Here is a 20236-nt window from a genome sequence, read left to right on the forward strand (position 1 = left end):
CGAGAAATGAAAGAGCTAAGCGGCGTGTGGGAACGAACGGGTTAAATGAAGGTGTATGCATGTATGTATATTGTATACACGTATACGTGCGGTGTGTAGCAATGTAGGAAAAGTGTACGGTGACGACCGGTTTCGGTTGGCACCAATGCAGCTTGCAAGAGCCGTTACGTCGTCCCGGCCAATGGGAACGCGCGAATTTGCGAAAAACGGTTCCTGGATTGTTGTTTTTTTCTGTTTATTTTTTTTCCCGCACACGGTTCTCCCGCAGCGGCAGCGTCACTTTGCCGAATTTGACCAATTTAACCCTTTTCGCTTGTATTCTGTCTGCTACCGTGTTCGCTTTCGTCGCCGTCGTTGTCTTCGCTACCGTCATTGCTCGCACGTACGCGAGCAACACCATCCGTCGCTCCCTCCTTCACCGCGATACTAGTATACGGTCCGGACGATAACGACATTTTCTTCGAACCGCCGCCCCGTACACACGACACCGGGCACACGCCAACGACATCACCGCTTCGGCTAAATTGACACGGACGCCGGCATCGACCCCTCTAACATTCACGCGAACACACTTTTTTTTCTTTATATATCATTGACTTCATTTATATACATCTCGTACCGGTCGCCTGTCTCCGTTGCCGGATATGTTAGAAAAACTGTATCAAATCACAAATTGCATCTGACGCTCTGCGTGTGCTAAACGTTTTGCTGCAACAACTGTGCATTACACCTCCACAAGAGTCGCCGTATTATTTCGTGAGTACTGTAGACGCGTTTTTCTACTACTTTCTATGCGCCAAATTCATTACTAGTTGTTGCGCTATCACAGATAGGTCAACCAACAATTTGCGTAACTTCTAAAAATTGATAATTTTTATATGATTTATTCATTACTGATCACTTTGTTAGCTTCTCAGTTATCACTCTTCTTTCACATTCTTTTTATATTATTTGTGGTTTGTATGATTTTTCAGTCAGTTATGGAAGTTAACACTGAAATCAATAAAAACGCTGACGAATCGCAAACCACCACTCAGAAGTCTGAAGATCACAAAAAACTACTTGAATATGGTATTCATGAATTGGTTGCTGACAGGCTAGATGAGATTTATAAGAGTGGTAAGATTGTAATAAAAAACAATTAAATTGATTTATTTTGGTTGAATACTAGTTGTGGACGTGTAGTTAATATATTGAATAAGTATTCGTTCTTTATAGGACACCTTTATATCCATTATTTTTAATCAAATCTTATGATGCAAATATTTGTACATTGCCAACGTGGTTGGATCAGATAAATTTAGCGTTTGGCTTTTTAAAAAAAACAGTTTACTACTTTCTTATGAAATAGGAAAATATCTAAAATCAATGTTGTGTCTGCCATTATTTAATTTACTGATAATCTTAAACACCATTTATTTCAATATTGTTAGGCTAAGACAGACAATTGATAAAAATGTCTCCTTATTTTTTGAGTAAATTCGTAAAATTTATTTGTGAATTTAATATATTTAATACAACATTTCAGGTTTATTTGATTTATTTGTAAGTATAGAAAAAGTCTTTTTATTTTATTTTCATTAGGGTTTATCACATAGATATCAGAATGATTAATTTTTATTTAATATATATATATATATATTCTAATAAAATTGTTTTGTCATTTAGGTGCTAAAATAGATATGACCATTTTTTCATTTATATTCATATAAAAACATACTTTGAGAATAATTTTGATTATTCTGGTTTTATCATCCTGTTGAATATAAATAATTAATTTTTTGGTATTTATCTTTTCTTGGGTATTTTCTTTATATTACATGACATATGACACATTGTATTCTATAATATAATGTCATATAGATATTCGTATTTTTCAATTGAAAGTTCCATTTTTTTAAAAAAAAAATTTTAATTATATCATATTTTAGTTAAAAATAAGATTAATCAGTAATGAAATATTTAAAATATGATGAAAGGATGAATTGCTACCTATTGAACACAATCTTATACCTACACATATTGTATTTGTTATCTATCAATTTAAGAAGTTATTGTTTCTATCTACTTTAAATATTTAGTAGCATTCCATTCATATGTATGACTAATCTATAACAATATTTTTAGTAAATAAATTTTATATTTTAATGTTTATTGGAATTAAATTTAAAAAAAAAAAAACATTTTTTATTAATTATTATTGTTTCTGAAAATTTTTTTTTTTAATTTGGTAATTCACTTACCTATCAAATATTATAGCGTAGAGTTCTATATAACATTACTAAATTGAAGTTATTGTTTAAAAAAAAAAAAAATTTCTATTTTTACATTAACTAATATTTAGTGTAATTAATTCATATTTTTATTTTAGGTAAACTAGCACATTCAGATTTGGATACTCGAGCATTAGATGCTTTAAAAGAATTTCCAGTAGATGCCGCTATAGGAGTTCTGTCTCAATTTCTTGATAGCAATTTATTACATGTATCTAATAAATCTGCATATTTATGTGGAGTTATGAAAACTTATAGGCAAAAAACAAGAATAACACCTCAAGAACCATTTGCTCAACCACCCAAAGGACCAGAATTTGATAAAGTCAAGGTATTTAAACAACCAATTTTATCTAAATTAATTTTTTTTTTTTATTTTTTTATTGTATTTTCAGGAAATATTAAATCGAACTAATTATAAGTTTGATGTAACAACTGGGCAACGGAAATATGGCCCTCCACCTGACTGGACTGATCCCAAACCAACTGCTGGTTGTGAAGTAAATAAATATTTGATTTAATATAGTGACATTTTATTAATATAATCAAATATTGATTAGGTCTTTTGTGGGAAATTACCAAATACTGTGTTTGAAGATGAATTAATTCCTTTATTTGAGAAGTGTGGTAAGATCTATGATCTGCGTTTGATGATGGACCCACTTTCTGGTACCAATCGTGGATATGCTTTTGTTACATATACTACTAAGGAAGAAGCTGAAAAAGCTACTATAGAAGTAATTAATATTATTTTCAACATATTAAGTGTATGTTAAACAAATTATGAAATTCATATTTCAGCTCGATGGTTATGAAATTAAGCCTGGCAAAATTATTAAAGTGAATATTAGTGTACCTAATCTTCGTCTCTTTATTGGAAACATTCCTAAATCAAAAGGGAAAGAAGATATAATGGAAGAATTTGGCAAAATAACAAGTAATAATATAACTTAAAAGTGAATTTTTTAATTGTTTTATTTTTTTTTTTTAATTTTTTTTTTAAGGTGGACTTACCGAAGTCATTATTTACAGTTCTCCTGATGATCGTCGGAAAAACCGTGGATTTTGTTTTCTAGAATATGATTCTCATAAAGCAGCCTCAGTAGCAAAAAGACGCTTAAGTGCTCCAAACTATAAAGTGTGGGGTTGTGATATAATTGTTGATTGGGCAGATCCTCAAGAAGAACCTGATGATGAAACTATGTCAAAAGTGAATATCTACATAAGTTAAAAAAAAAAAAATAAATAAATATATTTTGTTCATTATAGGTTAAAGTATTGTATGTTAGAAATTTAACACAAGAAGTGACTGAAAATCGTCTAAAAGAAACTTTTGAAGCTTATGGTTCTGTTGAAAGAGTAAAAAAAATTAAAGATTATGCTTTCATTCATTTCAATGATAGAGGTTGTGCTCTTAAGGTAATACAAATATAAAACTTATGTCAATGTCAATTCAAGATTGACAAATATTTTATAGTTATCATATATAGAAGCTGAATTATGTATTGGTATTGTAGATAATAAGAAATGTTATTATACAAGTTGATATGTATGATGTATTTTAATTTTTTAATTACTGTAGTATTTTTGATGTACCTGTAGTTTATATTGAAGTTTATTATTAATTTAAATTGCATACAAATTAATTATTATTTCTAAACTAGAAACAAACATTTATGTACTCTATTTTATTTATTTTATATGTACTATATGTGCTATCTTGAATATTATTTTTCTTTTTTTTCTTGACTTTCAATTATATAATTTTATTTAAATCAAATATGTAACTCCTACATTTAAGATCTCATGTTTTTAATCAATCTAAACATAATCCTAAACAAGGAAAATTTAATATTGCCCCCGATTTATTTTATTTTAGGTAGATTACATTTTAATTTATGGTTTTATTAAAAAATATTACAAGTTAATAACTTTTTTAGGCTTTAGAAGAACTTAATGGTAGTAATTTAGATGGAGCTACTTTGGAAGTATCACTAGCTAAACCTCCTTCAGATAAAAAGAAAAAAGAAGAAATTTTAAGAGCTAGAGAACGTCGTATGTTTACTAATATGCAAGGACGTGCTTTTGGGTAATTAAATATTAATTTTATTAACTGATATAATTGGATAATTAATATTTTAAATCGTTATTTGTAATAAGTATTCGTTTTGTGGTATATTTTATGGAATAATTTAACTGTTATAATTTTTATATATGCTATACATTTTAGGTTGATACCTCAACCAATATCATTAATGGGTGCTCCAAGACCAGGATATCGTGCTGCTTCGAATAATTTACGTATGGCTGGCCTAGGTGATTTTGGTGAGTATATCAGTATATCAAAGATTACTTATCACATTCTAACTACATAATTTTCATTTTTAATATTTTATTTGTTTATTGATACCAGTATTGGGATTGGTCTGAGGTAATAATATAATTATGATGCATGTACATTAATGTTTGCACGTTAGAGTTAAACTTCTAATAGTTTTAAATTATATAATATTCTTTAATATTTTAATCTTTAAGTTAATATATATTTAATAATGTTTATTTTTAATTCAGAATTAATTTGTATTTATTTTTGGAAGTTGAACAATTTCATAGAAAATTAGTTATTTATAAGGCTTGTATTTTAAAAAGAAAAATAACAAAAAAAAACTACTACTACTAGGTGTAAAATTCAGTTCAAAAAAATTCTAAATTTATTGAAGTTACAACCATGTTTATAGTTAAATTTCAGTTGTGAATTAGATGAATCATTAAATAATTATCAGGAAAAATATTTTTATATATTAAAACAAATATATTCTACATTCACTGAAGTGATTGATGCATAATTCATCTAAGCTATTTCGTTTAAATTAAACCTATATAATAAATAATGATGAAATACCAAACAGTATGTTATTAATATCTTGTTACTGTTTCCAGTCCTTTTTTTTTCTGAAAGACTGATTTAATTTACCTGACATTTTGAAAAGTTAAAATGGTTGATGTTATAGACATACTGGATTGATAACAATCGACATTAATACTTCGGAAAATAATAATAACTTAAATACTGTAGTCTATATTTCATGTTTGGCATAGATTGAGAACTGTACCTACTATCTTACATAATTAAGAAGCGTACTTTTTCATTTCTTATTAATTAAATTACATTTTTTTTTATTGTTATAGCAAAATACATATGTTAAAATTGCATAGCTGGAATAATTCCAAAAAGCAATATAAAAAGGATTTATATAAATATAAAAGGCTGAAATAACAACAAAATAAATAATGTTGTTTATTATTGAAGTGATATAAATGAAATTTTTTGTAAAATTTAGATTTAAATCTTATATATAAAAATAAAGAAACATTTAATTGGTAATTTTAAATGAAATCATGTTTTTAAATTTTACATAAATATTTATTTATCTATATTTTTGATAACATTAATAGAAATTAATAGATTAATTTTAATAAATACATTCAGTGTCATTGTTGTAACAATGTATTTTTCAAATTAGATTATTACCTCTTCCATAAAGAATTTTTTCCGTCCTACTCATAATAAAATAAACACTTACATTTGGTTTATAAATGTTAAAAGCATTCAAGGTAATATAAGTAAAATAATTTGATAAGTACTTAAACATTATTATTATTAATTATCATTATGAATGTCCTGGATGTGAATTTGTACTATTTCAATTTTAAAGTACAATATAAATATTTTTTTTTTTTTTTTTTTTTTCGTCATTCGGTTTTGTCTTTCAGCCATTTAAAATTATTGAAGCCTTAACGAGGTAAATCAACATATAAAAGAAAAGAAAATAATATCCTATATTGTAATCCTATATCCTGGTATATTCTGTTTATTTCTTTTGCATGTTAATTTTTTCCTATGTCCAGAATACAAATTGTTTCCGGCAGCATTTACTCTTCTTCCAACTATTTTATGCAACAACTATTACACAGACTATGGTTACTTGGATAACATGTTTGATAATGACAAGATCATTTTTTCAATGATGCCTTACAGTATGTGTTTTGTCAGCAAATGCATAAATTCGACAGAAAGAATTATGGTAATTTTACCTAACATGTGCTTGTACAAATTGTTTTAAGAGGGTGTTCTATAAATTATATGTATAACTGAATAATAAGAATTTGTTTTCATTTAGTAAAAGATAATTGTTTAAAGTTTATCAACTGATTAATTAAACCACTCCTTTTATACAATTGGAAGCAATATTGTATCAATCAAAACTTAATTAGGTTTAAAAAAGATAAATTAAATTATTATGTATTAAAAAAACACCTTCTTGAAGCTATTAAAACTATTTATTAACAAGTTTGTAAACATTATTTGGTAGAAATCTTAGTATTATTTATTTTGTTTGATTAAGATCTTATTAATTTTTTATTTATTAGAAATAAGAAAATTAGAATAGTTTAAAAGTATTAGTTTTAATTTGAACAAAATTCTTATTAAGTATTATAGATTTTATGAAATCAATATTTTTATTATTTTTTTCCATTATTATTTTATTTAAGAAAAAATATTTGAATAAATAAAATTTATTAGCATGTATAAAGTTTTGACTTTATATAATTGAATATTGAGTATGTTATTCGTGGTTTATAGATTGGCAATGGGGATTTAATTCATGGATGTGGCCTGCAGGTCGATGGGATGCTGGAGCTACCGGTTCTTGGGGATCAGCACCAACAGGAAATAGACAATGGCATGGAGTTACACCGAACAATCGTTCATGGGGAAATGGCAGTAGTGGCCGAGTTGGCGCAGCTGGAAATAGTAGCGGCGCTTCAAACCATGGGAAGTTTACAAGATAAACAAGGCAAGTTTTGCAGTTATATTTATCTATTTAATTTTTTTTAAGGCTGTTGTGGTTATTTCTAAATAACAAATATATCTATTTCATTATTATTAGCTTTAAATCTAATAAAATTTCAAATTGTTGTGTATTTAAAATATATTTTTTGTCAGTTTTTACTGTTGATTAAGTTCAGTTAGTCTAATAGCAATCGTATTTATCTTGAAATATATATATATATTATTTCAAAAAAAATATACTGGTTCTGGAAATACCTAATTATGGCCTTCACTGTCCTTATTTTCCTTCTATTTCACTAATCAATACACACAGCAACAATGCTGAAGTTGTTTTCTAAATTATGATTAGTTGCATGGATTTTACTTCGTTAGACTGGGATAGTTTATTTTATGGAGGTACGTGTTGCTGGATAAAATTACGTCTCTTGAAATAAACAGAATACTTATTTGATATCATGACAACAATTTATCTAATATTGCTTTTTTCATTTTAGGCGAAAAGAGGTCTGACAAAAGTCTCCAGAAAGAGGGGGGTCTGCGCAATCGGACCTGCAACAGCTTCAGGTGTAAGGCATCGGCACAAACGGCTGGATGGGGCGAGAGCGAAAGCGCTGTACACTTGATGTCAGCAACTCTGATCGCGAGTGGTTGTTCTAATTTATTTTAGTTCTTAACCATTAGTATCTCAATTTCTCGCTCATGTTACCTAATTTCATTGTTATTTAGATATATTTTTTTTTATTATTATTACTTCCACCTTGTCTTTCGATTCATATTATATCTTTATCTAAAAGCATAAGAGCTGTGTTAAAAATTGTTTTTTTTTTTTTTTTTTAGTAAACAAACCGTCAATTATTTAAAACTTTGTTATTTTTTTCTTAATTTTTTTATCTTGTTAATTTGAAGAATTTTTTTTTAAAATATTTACCAAAATTTTTCCCCCTATTTCTGGAGGCATATTGTATTGTTTAGGGGGACTATCATTTGAAATTCAAGTTTTCACTAAACATTATTTGATTTCTTTTCGTATTCAGTCATAAACACCTAGACTTGTGTATTATAATTTTTTTTATATAAATATATATATACAATTTTTTAAGAGACTATACCTCAATTTTCTTTACTATAATTACTGCCCATATACATAATTTTATTATTATTTTTTTTAAATTATGCTTTGCTTTCAGTTCATACATCCAATTCAATAGCTTTAAAACAATTGCAACACATTTTACATTATTGACATATTAGTACTTGACGCTTTGTAATTATTATACTCATAATTTTTTTCTTATTATTTGTGTAAAAACAGATTTGTCTTTAGCAGTTTTGTCCTTATAAATGTTATTATTTTTATCATTATACTAGTACTTGTAAAACAATAAATAGAAAATAATGTTTAAAAAATAAATAATCGTTTTCTATTTTGTGAAACTCCTATAATCATTCATGGTTAATCAAAGGAACAAATTAATTAAGACAATCATTTTATTAGGTGTTATATAAGCTATTTTTAATTGTTCCTAATGCTATGTCCTTGCAATTTATAATTAATCTAAAATTATTCTCAAGGTGAGTGATAAAGAAAAATGAATGAATACACCTAATATAACAGTACTTTCTGAGTATTTTTGATAGATTGTTATTTGAGGAAATGACATTGATATCCGGTACATAGAACAACATTTAAATTTATCATAATTAACCAACCATGTAAGACCTCGAACTATTTATTGATACTTTTATATCTTACAACTACAGACACTGTCAGTCAATTGGTTAGTTAATCACGATGTCAGTACTCAAATGTATTGTGCTCCTAAAGTTAGTGTTTTAGTAAACTATCCCATCCGTCCCTGACGGATTTATCACACTAAGCGGTTTTATTTTTTAGTTGGGCAGCCATGGCTTATGCTGTGAACTACAATGAGGCATCGATCAGAGAAGTGACTGACAATGTAATGGTTCACGGTGAAGGACCATTTTGGGATCTCGAAAATAACGTCCTGTATTTTGTTGACATTTCTGAACACCGAGTATATAGATTTTATCAAAACCGTTTGGAGCACGTTAAGTTTGGTAAATTAATCAAATAACTGCTTTTAGTTTCGACTTTAGATTTAATGATTTTAAAATCATGTTCCAGATGAAGACGTAAGTTTTGTAATTCCTGTTGCTGGTCAACAAGGCCTATTTGTCATCGGATTAGGTACCACGCTTTCTAGCCTTCGGTGGAATCTCAACGAAAATACTCATAAAGTCACCGGATTGGTTACAGTAGACCACAATAAACCCGGTAACCGATGGAACGATGCTAAAGCGGACAATAACGGCTATTTGTGGGCTGGTAAATTATAGAATTTTTGATAGATGATATCAGTGATTAATACTTCAATATAAGTGTTGAATTGAAGATCAATTTTATAATTTGTTTAGGTACAATGGGATTCGAAGACGCTGCCGGAAATATCCCGCCGAATCGTGGAACTTTGTATAAACTTAACGACACCGGTTGTTTCCAAAACCTTGATCCCATCTTACCTGGAGTTTCCGTTTCCAACGGACTTGCTTGGAATGAAAATGGTACTAGGATGTACTACATAGATTCGCCGACCAAACAAATAGTGCTTTTCGACTACGATCCCTCTACGGCTTCTATTTGTAATTTTTTTTTTTACATTTTTTATTCGTTGTTTGATAATAGTTTAATTTACAGCAAACCGCAGAACATTTTATGACTTCAAGACTGACAATATACCAGGTGTCCCGGACGGAATGACAATAGACGCTAATGATAATCTTTGGATCGCTAATTACGACGGCGCTCAGGTAAATAAAACCGATTGCAGTCGTTTACAATATAATTAATAATATACCACTCGTGTAAATTGACAAACTTACAGGTACTGCATGTCAGTGGTTCCAGTGCCAAGTTATTGGGTAAGCTGAAGATCATGGCAGAAAAAGTTTCTTCAGTTACGTTTGGTGGTCCCAAATTGGATAAGCTATACGTGACAACAATTAGTCGCGGAGTAACACCTGAAAAATTCAACGAATATCCAATGTCAGGAAAAGTTCTAGAAGTATCAGGTCTTGGCGTTGTGGGGAAGCCGAATCGTCGAATTCGTGGAAAATGTTTTCGACTCTTATAAAAATTTGATTATTAAATATCTGTTGTATTTTTATAGTGAAATGATCTTTTAACTAAACTTGGAACTAACTTAACTGCTGTTAAATTTATGGAATACTATACTAATAAATATATTACATTATTCCAATGAACATTTTAATATTTCTTAATAAAAAAAAATTATAATTTTTACCAATTAATATAAATATATTAAAAATACTTACTAAACAACAAATTAGTAAATTATATTTCGTTTACTAAGGATATTTTTATTTCATAGAATTATTTGCATTTATATCCACTGACGCTGTACTCACTATGAACTCATTTAAGAAGTACTCATAATGAACTTTAAATTATTAAATTAATCAACGCTACCAATATACATGATTTGCGTTTAGTTAAGAAAATTCTGGTTGTAATTAGAAGAGAAAGTGGTACAGGAACTATTAAACTACACTTGGAAGTTTTTAACGTGTTTCTAAACGAAACCATCTTCAGTAATTTTGAAAAAACCATGGTGATTTTTAATCACAACTTCCGTTAATCGTTTCCATAAACAGGATATAGAGTCCGTAGATAAGACAAGACAGAAATACTGCATGGGCTAAACACGGTTAATAAATCATCTAAAAGAATGCTTGAATATTTTTTTAGGTCTCTCGATCAGTGGTAATAAAACTTTCCTGGTACATGCAGATTAAAACAACATAAGCACAACTTGTTAAAGCAATTGATTATAGAGTATAAATCTTATTCTGTAATCAATGATCAAACATAATATCTTTGAGCAACTATAAAAAGTTAATTCGTCATACAACTTGTGTGTAATTTTAATAATTATATGAGAATAAAGCCGTTGGTAGAGGGGTAAGGATTCAGACCCTAGACCTTTTTTCTTAAAATAGAATTAATTGATTTTAAAATTTGATAGTCAAAAACATTTATGTTTCCAACTCCTCCAAAATCTTTTCCTGACTATAGCTATAAACTAGGGGACTTTTTTTTCTTATTTAAAACCGATAACACACCTACCACTCGGAACCACCGATTAGGCGATACAATGTGGCAGGCTTGTTCGAGGGGACCTTAAAAAAATGTAATCAAAGAAATTCGAAGGGAACTTTGTCCGTTGTTCTCTACGGCTTTTCATTCTCTCTACGTTACACAATACTAATTCATATGTCAAAACAATATCATTACTATTCAGGTAGAAGTTAATTTTTTTACCAACATCATGTTTAACAAATTCAGCATCAAATGACTATGTCAGCTATGGAAAATTAAAATATACTTATATAGATAATCTAAACCGAGGCTGAACAATTTACTATAGAAGTGGGCTATAATTTCATGTAATTGCAATTACATTTAACTGGAGGGCCATCTTATGAACAAGACTTACACTCATGATTCTTCTATACATAGATATTTAAATCTAACCAAGTGTTAATTGCTTATGTTGTTATAATGCAAAAAAAAAACATCAGTGAGATCTACGAAGAAACTTATTAGTTAATATTTTTTTAATATTTGTTTATAAACCTGATGTTGGTAATAACATCAAATCTGAAATCAAAGACGCAGTTAACGAACTGCAATATTTATATTTTACAAAAGTTAGAGAAGAAAAAGTTTTATTGCTAATATATGTTGAGCCAAATTTCATGCCAAGATCACAAGTCGCAGAGAAGTCTTCCTTAGGTACTAATTCTAAAATTATATTACATTTTCTGAAGATTACTACTGTGTAACATAGTAAAATACGGGTGCTTAGTCATAGATTCTAAGTACTCCTGTCGTTATTTTTATAATAAGTACTTAAAATCAAGGATTGTAGATTATAGAGATTGCTTCAAACAGAAATTATCTATGATTTAAAAATTATAATCTATAAACCTTAACTTCAAGTAACAATTTAGTATCCAATCTCGCCGGACCACATCTATTAACATACAAATAATTAAAAATAATACTGATGAGTATGCAACAAATATATATTAACAATAAAATATACAATGAAATTTAAGAGTGATAAGCACTTGTCCGAAAAATAATAAGAACTTAAGAAATTATAAAGTTTGAAGTTCTGAAAAGCAGTACTAACTGTTTGAGACTTTAAGAAATAATAATAATAATTTAAAATACAATAGAATATTGGCGGGAAAATGCAAATGCATTGACGGATCTGGAGCTTAGACAGCCTTGGCATTGATTAAATATAATATATTTAATATACTATACATACTGGTATATTTAGTCAATGGCCTTGATCTAAACCAGAGGTCTCCAACTTTTTTATACGGTGGGCCAAATCTATGATGCACTTTGGCATGGCGAGTCAAAATTTTTAGAGGATTAGAAAGGTAATGAAGTTTAAGAATAGATAACATTTATTAAGATTTTAGAAAAATGTATATTTATTTTTTATTTATATAATAAAAAATGTATTTTATAGAGATATGATTAAGTTGCTTCATAAAAAGTTTGGAATTGCTTATATTTTAAAATTTCTTGATAGTTTGCATCAATCTTTGTTGTTCCAATTAACAGTTACACTTGTAAAAGTTCGTTCTATACTTAGATTTAATGTATTTGATTTTTGAAAACAACTGTTCACATAAGTAAGTGGAGCTTAACATTGAAATCATTTCACGTGGTTATTTTTTCAGATTTTTGGAATACTATTGACATAATATCATTAAATTTGGGGGGGAGCCGATTTGAAAAGCTTGAAGGTCGGAACCAGGCTGTAGGTTGGAGACCTCTGATCTTAATCATTGAAATAAGTAATAATTAATACAATTAAAATGTGTTAGAATATTCATAATAGTCAGTTGGTCAAATGAGGGAACGATATTGGAAAATTTTATCGAAACACTAGGAATATAAAAATAATAACCAGCGAATATTGCCAAAATTGATCCGTCGGTGAAAATAAGCAATAATTGGGATAATGAGTAGTAATTAAGTCATTAAATTAAACATTTACGATGGATGGAGGGAAGGATCGAATAGTTATAATAGGAAAACCCAGGAACGTTAGACAGATAAATGAAGGAACATCTAACGATAAAGCCTTAAAGGATATATCGTAAAGTGGCAGACGGCTGGAAGAAACGTGTATGAAATCCGTAATAGTAGCTAATAGAGTGGTAGATTTGGTATAGTAACGCCAAACACGGAAAATTGATAAATACAATGCAGGAATAGATGCATGGAGAAAAGAGGAGGATAATTTATTAATAATGATTTTACTGCCTAACCAGCGAGCCCGTACATCCAAGGGAGGAGCATATAGGCTCGACTTCTAAAGCTGAGGAGGAAGCAAAACGAAGGACACCGAGAATCAAACGTAAACACATGTCCTTTTAGGAATTTAAAATAGTTTTTCAGATTGTGCCAAATAAAAAAGAGCCATAATCAAGCCTTGCTCTAACTATAGCTTTGTAGATTATAAGAAAGGAGGAGGGGTGGTCACCCCAGATGGTACCATATATGGATCGAAATAAAATGGTCCATTTTGAAGTGAAAGAAAGAAGATATAGAAGATGTGGACTCCAGCGAACTTTGGAATCAAAAATGAGACCTAAATAGGTAACAGTGGAAATTTATGGAATAATGAGAGTGTCCATATGCCCAGGTGGTACAAATAAAGGAAGCCGCCGCCTAGTTGAGAAGATGGCTTTTGATTTTTTGGGAGCTGCCATGAAAAAACTGGTGTTAAAGCGGTAGAGAGACAAATAAGAGCAGAATCAGATGACCGATGGCAAAATCAATATCTTTATGAACCGAGAAAATTGTCAGATCGACGAAATAAGCGACGATTAAAGCCTTGAAAGCCATTAGACGATAAAGAATGCATGACGGAGAGAAAATAAGTATTGAACAGGATGGGACTTAAAGCATTACCCCCAGGTAAACCGAGATAACTGACTCCCTAAAAATATTTCCCAAAAGGGAAGTTGAAAACGAGGTACGAAGATGGAAAAGCTGAGAAACAAAATTATAAAATAGAAGTGGAATCGACCAAGAAGATAACCAACTAATTAGTGCAGGAATATGAACCGAGTCATAAGCGCTTTTTATATCGAGGAAAGTAATTTTTCGGATCCGCCCATCTGCCATTCGGACTATTTACAGTTCTTCGAGAAAACACCGGCCGAACTTGTTCGAGATCCACGGTTTGACATACGCCCTCACTGCTTAGGAAACCAGTAGTGCCACTACTACTCCAGACGGGAAATCCAGTTCGATGGCCAGTACCGGGACTTCCAATAGGTACCCTTGTTTTTTCCGCCGACGCCGAGATCATCTAATGCTCCGTTCCGTAGAACTTCCAAACGTTCCTTTTGCACGATTCTGGTAGATAAGAATATTTGAGGATATGACCGGATAGAATAACAGTTTTTTTGTTAATACTGTTTGCTCCGTATCACCTGAAAATATATCCGAAAAATGTTCCTCGATTTTGCTTACCTCTGGTTTTTTTCCAAAATATTGGCTTGCAACTCCAATTTTTTCGGAATTTTTTCATTCCCATTTATTTCCACCGAACTTTTTTCTGGGTGGTATAACCCCGACATCGATGACCTGTCATTGACCCAGACTATTTTATCGAATTGTGATTCCTTCACCGGAACGTTCTCAATGTCCTTCTTTGGATCGGCCTGACGTTTTCTTCGGTCTTTTACCAAAAAATCATTGCTATTCACCGAATGATTTTCTTCTCCGGTAGTACCATATATATATATATATATATATATATATATATTTAATCAATGGTAGTACAGTACAGAGCAGTGGCGTATTTGAGGGGGTGCGATGGGGGCAATCCCCCCCCCCCCGAGAATTTTTAGACCAAGACAATTTTTATGTAAGCAATGGGTATTTTATTAAGAAATAAAAATTATGATTTATTTTATAGTATTACTACATTAGAAAAAGTTTCAAATTTTACACTAATTTAAATAACGCAAAACGCTAAATTTTTCATAACGTTTTAACTGTCAATAGTGGTAAATGAAAATTTTTTTAAAGGTTTAAATTTGTATATCGTTTAAACGCTTAAATTGAATAACGTTTAAATTATTTATAGTGTTAAACGCTCAATTGCTTATAATGTTTATATGTCCCATAACGATAAATAATATATATTATTTTGATTGGAGACCATACTTAGTGAAAAATTAGATAAAACATAAGCGAAACTTTTAAAACAAAGATAGGTGTTAAAAAAGAACTACACAAAAGACCATTTTAAGTAAATAAAATAAGTAAGTAACTTTAAGTTTAGAAAACTACAAATATTAAGGATTCACCTGATATAAATACTACCAACAATTTTACTTGTAAATGTTGAGCCTGAATTAAAGAAAACATTTAAGTCCCCCCCTAGAAGTAAGTCTAAATACGCCCCTGGTACAGGGTAGTAGGTATTAAAACTAAAATTATAATGCTATCTATATTGCTATTTCATTATAGCCGTATTCAATGTTGTTATTTACAATATCGTGGCACTCTATTAGATAACTTTTCTTAGTATACTTACTAGGTAGTTATTATTGAAGTTATGATTCTTGTTAAATATCATAATCAGATGATAAAAATATCTCACTAAATCTAGTACTCACCCAACCACCCATTTAAAATTATCGAGCAATTGCCCTTCAAAATCACTGTCAACACGCCACTGCTGTAGGATCTCTCTTACTTTCAATCATATTCTCACTGAATATAGCACATTTAATACGGAGAGTTAAACTGCGGATGTCCTACCACCTGACTGAAATATTAAATCCTGAACCAAAAAATATCAAACTTAGTCAATTTCTTAAAGAAACACACTTCATCGACTTCCTGTAACCAATCTCGTCACTAACCTTCTGTCAAAAAAAAAAAAAAAAGAAACCCCGATGAAAACCCAAAAGGTTACAAATATATGCTTTATTACATATATATCATTCACCTTTTCTTTTTATGATTTTATGAACATACTTATTTAAATATATATCTTTGTATTAATTTTATTTTGTCTTTACATTAAGTCTGTAAGTATTGTAATGTAAAACTAATTTATTTTTAGAGAAGACATTTTAAAATGTAGGGCATTATTGAATGATTACTTTTATTTACATACACTATAATGATGAACATTGGAACATTACTCTAATGTTCATGCTTTAAATATACACTCATTACCAGAATTATAGATATAACGGTCCCCACACACTGTCACGGTGGTGGTGGCGTTAAATTTCTACACACGTACTGTAATGGGAGTACGCACACTGCAGCGGTAAAATATCGCCGCACGATATTTATAAGAACCGCAACATGCTCGATTTCACCGCCACCGCGCAGCGGTATTTTCAAGTTACTTATCAAATAGACGCTAATAGTACATATACTATCTAATATATATGGTGTCTAGATTTCGACTGTTCCCTAGAAACTATTCAAGTCATAAATAATTCATATAAAAATAATCAATACAATATATATATATATAATATGTATAATAGTTAAGTACTTAATGTAATACGTACTATATAGATAAATCGTCAATTTATCAATGACATAGGAATTAATTAATTAGCTAAACAATTATTGTATGTAATATATAAATATATTATGTTTATACTAGATAAAAATCGCCACTGCCAACGCTGCAATGTGTTCAGGTCTGTGATTTTAATATTTCCACCACGGCAGTGTGTGAGGACTTTAACACATTAAATATTGTAAACATTTATATGAAAATATGAATTATATTTAAAAATATATTATTTTCAAAGTTCATACAAAAAATTCAGTAAATATAATTAATTATCAAATATAGCATTATTGTAAATTTGTGAAATAAAATTATAGGATTTTTCTGACATAGATGCATCAATAATTAATATCAAATTATAGGTATTTTTTAATAAATTAAAACACATAATTTACTAATAAATGAAACTTACACAATATATTTTTTGGTAAAAAGTTATAATGTACAAATAATATTAAAGTATATTGCAAAAATCTGAATATTTTAATTACCTAATAGAAACATCATAATACTTCATAAGCTAATATAATCAATGAGATAAAATTAAAATTAAATGTTTTTCTTCATTATTGTTTAGTAATGGATTGTATCTAACTGATCTATATAAGAATATTAGGAAGTAGTTATGAATAATGAATATTTATATAAAAAAAAAACTTATAATTTAATCTTTATGATCAAACAGCCAAAAAGAGTCACAACATACGTCGTCGTACTCATTAACTATACGTCATTTAGGGGGTTCCAAAGTAGCTGATCCAAAGTCAGTCATATGCGGGAATTTAACTTTTTTTCTATCTAGCTCATCTTGGGCCCACATTATTAACTTCATAAGGTTATAAAGTTTAGGTGTAATTGTAGGTTGATTGTGAAACCTTAAAATAGCTGCATTCAGCTCACTAGATACCTGAAAAGATGAAATTATAAATAATGAGATTTTATACAAAATTGTATAGTTAGAATTTCACTTTTTCTCGGTGTGTGGTCTGAAGAAGGTCAGCAAATGGACTTTTCTGCGGTTCTTCAAATGCTAATAAGGCAAGTGTTCTTTCCAATTCTGTAAGTATAGCGGGATTTCCTTCTCCTACTTCTGATAGTTTAGCTTGGGCAAATACAAGTGCTTCCTCAATATTATCTTCTTTGATTAATTCAATTAAATGCAATTGCTTCAAAAATAAATATAAATATAAATAATACAAATATTATATCTAACTTATTAAAAAATGTTTATTGATTATTAATTTATTTTTAAATTTAAATAATTAAATTTGTAAAGTAGGTGAATAATTTTAACAATTATTAGACTAGTAAGGTTTTTGAAATATCCATGAAATAATAGGCAAATATATTAACTAAAACTGTTCAATCTATGCATGAAGAAATAATAAGAAAATGTTGAAAAAAGAAAAATGTGAAGGGAAAAGACACATAGTGACACACAGCACTTCTTTCCTAAAATATAGATCATGGGTCTTTAACCCGCGGCCCACAATCACATTTGAAATTAAGCATGAATATTTTCTATTACGATAAAATTATAACAGCTAAGCCATCGCTTTCGGAAATATGCTATAAGATAAATTAAATTATCTACCTAGATATAAATGACCTAACTTACCTAGAGATAAATGTTGGCTGTTGCCTGTTAGATTGTAATTGATTGTGGAACGAACATAATACTTGTTTATGTGAAAAAGTCTTATATTTTCTTCATAATATTTGTATTGTAATATAATATATCAGTCAGTAAAAAACATAAAATTTCAAATAAAAGTCGCGTTTTTCAAGAAAAATGATCTAATAACTATTTTTTTATTCAAGTTAAAGAAAAGGAAATATGTTTGATTTGTCAAGAATTGATTGCAGAGATGAAAGAGTACAATTTAAAACGACATTAAGTTACCAAACATACAGCAAAATATGATATGATAGAAGGACAACTTCAAATTGATAAACTTGCATTTTAATGAAAAATATATAAGATTATTCTTCAAGTTTAAAAAAAGGTAATAAAGACTCAGAAGTCAGTGTCAAAGCTAGTTATATAATAGCACAAAAAATTGAAGCTAAATCGAAGCCATTTACTGATGGTGAATTTATAATAGAGTGCATGGAAGCAGCCTCTGAAATTGTATGTCCAGCACAAAAACAACTTTTTTCAAAATTGAGTTTATCAGGTGTAACTGTAGCAAGGCGTATAGAAGAACTAGGAACTGATATCAAAAGTATACTAAAAGAACGAATTTCTAAATTTATTTTTTATTTGCTTGCCCTTGATGAAAGTACAGATTTGTCAGTTACTGCTCAATTAGCAATTTTTGTTCAGGGTATTGATTCTAATTTTAATATCAATAAAGAATTAGCCACGCTTTTTCTACTGAAAGACAGAACAAAAAGTTGTAATATTTTTAAAATAGGTAATAATAATAATTTGTAATTAAAAATGTAATCATATAAATTGTAATAATAAAATTGAATTTTTGTATAAAATACATGTTTTTACTACGGATGTGACCCGCTGCATAAAAAGATTGAAGACCTCTGATCTAGATAATAGATTTAACTGATTTCTAATTTTTTTTTTTTTTATAAACTATTTGAATTTTAAATGAATATAAAAAAAAAAATTATAATCAGCAAATAAAAAATTTAAGTAGATATATTCTGGACATATAATTATTTAAACACTTGCAAACATTTCAAAATACATGGAAGTACTATATTTTACATCACCAAAATTGGTGGTATCACATAAACAATATCTATAATAGGTCAACTATAATTTTATAAAAGAATACATGCAAGCTAAATTGAAAATTGAATCTTATAATAAAAGGGATAAAATGTATACCTGTAAATGAAAGTATAAATCACGATCATCATCTAACAGTCCAGGATATAATTGGTTAATAAGTGTAATGGCTTCTTGCATTTTACCAGATTGAACAGCCTCAATAACTTTAATCCGATTACCCCAAGTGTTTAATTTGAGCGGAGAACTTATTCCTGCTTCTTGTTCAAATTTTTCAGCCGCTTCTTTGAATCCTTCTACATTATTTCACAATAACAAAAAACGGCACACAATAATCTCAATAAAATTTTCGAATGGATAAATTTTATTAACTTGCGTTTGTACTTACCACAAACCAAATAGTTCATAATCAATTTGTTCATGTCTTTTCGGTTGACTTTCATGTTTTCGATACGACTCAGCCAATCTGGTTTGGTGACATTAGGCTGCGTTGACGGTGAATAACTCATAATGGGTTTAAAATAACGTAACACGTAGCAGATGAAACTCTGACTCAAAAAAACTAAGGGAGACAATGACTTACTGAATTCATAAATCGTAATGCATAAAATGAAAATAATTATATATTACAATGTTGATTGTCAAAGGTTTTGATCTAGTGATATCAACG

The 20236-nt window shown here is 29.1% G+C and overlaps 3 protein-coding genes across 3 annotated transcripts; 2 read left to right on the plus strand and 1 right to left on the minus strand.

Moving 5' to 3' along the window:
- The first annotated feature begins 215 nt into the window (after window positions 1-215).
- Window positions 216-7707, plus strand: LOC112688540 (heterogeneous nuclear ribonucleoprotein Q). The gene is made up of 12 exons (XM_025561797.1): window positions 216-756; window positions 975-1119; window positions 2372-2604; window positions 2669-2773; window positions 2834-3010; window positions 3075-3210; window positions 3278-3483; window positions 3543-3692; window positions 4214-4362; window positions 4504-4598; window positions 6919-7132; window positions 7623-7707. The coding sequence occupies exons 2-11, from the start codon at window positions 981-983 to the stop codon at window positions 7125-7127; spliced, it is 1599 nt and encodes a 532-aa protein (XP_025417582.1). The 5' UTR covers window positions 216-756; window positions 975-980; the 3' UTR covers window positions 7128-7132; window positions 7623-7707.
- A 1111-nt stretch (window positions 7708-8818) lies between these two features.
- On the plus strand, window positions 8819-10412 carry LOC112688538 (regucalcin-like). The gene is made up of 6 exons (XM_025561793.1): window positions 8819-8952; window positions 9023-9207; window positions 9275-9475; window positions 9565-9789; window positions 9845-9957; window positions 10032-10412. The coding sequence occupies exons 1-6, from the start codon at window positions 8921-8923 to the stop codon at window positions 10278-10280; spliced, it is 1005 nt and encodes a 334-aa protein (XP_025417578.1). The 5' UTR covers window positions 8819-8920; the 3' UTR covers window positions 10281-10412.
- A 6880-nt stretch (window positions 10413-17292) lies between these two features.
- On the minus strand, window positions 17293-20225 carry LOC112688536 (glucose-induced degradation protein 8 homolog). Its single transcript, XM_025561791.1, has 4 exons — window positions 19955-20225; window positions 19666-19862; window positions 17783-17980; window positions 17293-17721 (listed from the first exon to the last, which is right to left on the minus strand). Exons 1-4 carry the CDS (start codon window positions 20073-20075, stop codon window positions 17545-17547), a joined length of 693 nt encoding a protein of 230 aa, XP_025417576.1. The 5' UTR covers window positions 20076-20225; the 3' UTR covers window positions 17293-17544.
- Window positions 20226-20236: the final 11 nt, after the last annotated feature.

Source organism: Sipha flava, unplaced genomic scaffold (genome assembly GCF_003268045.1).
Source record: "Sipha flava isolate LNK unplaced genomic scaffold, YSA_version1 39_pilon_pilon, whole genome shotgun sequence".
NCBI lineage: Eukaryota > Metazoa > Arthropoda > Insecta > Hemiptera > Aphididae > Sipha > Sipha flava.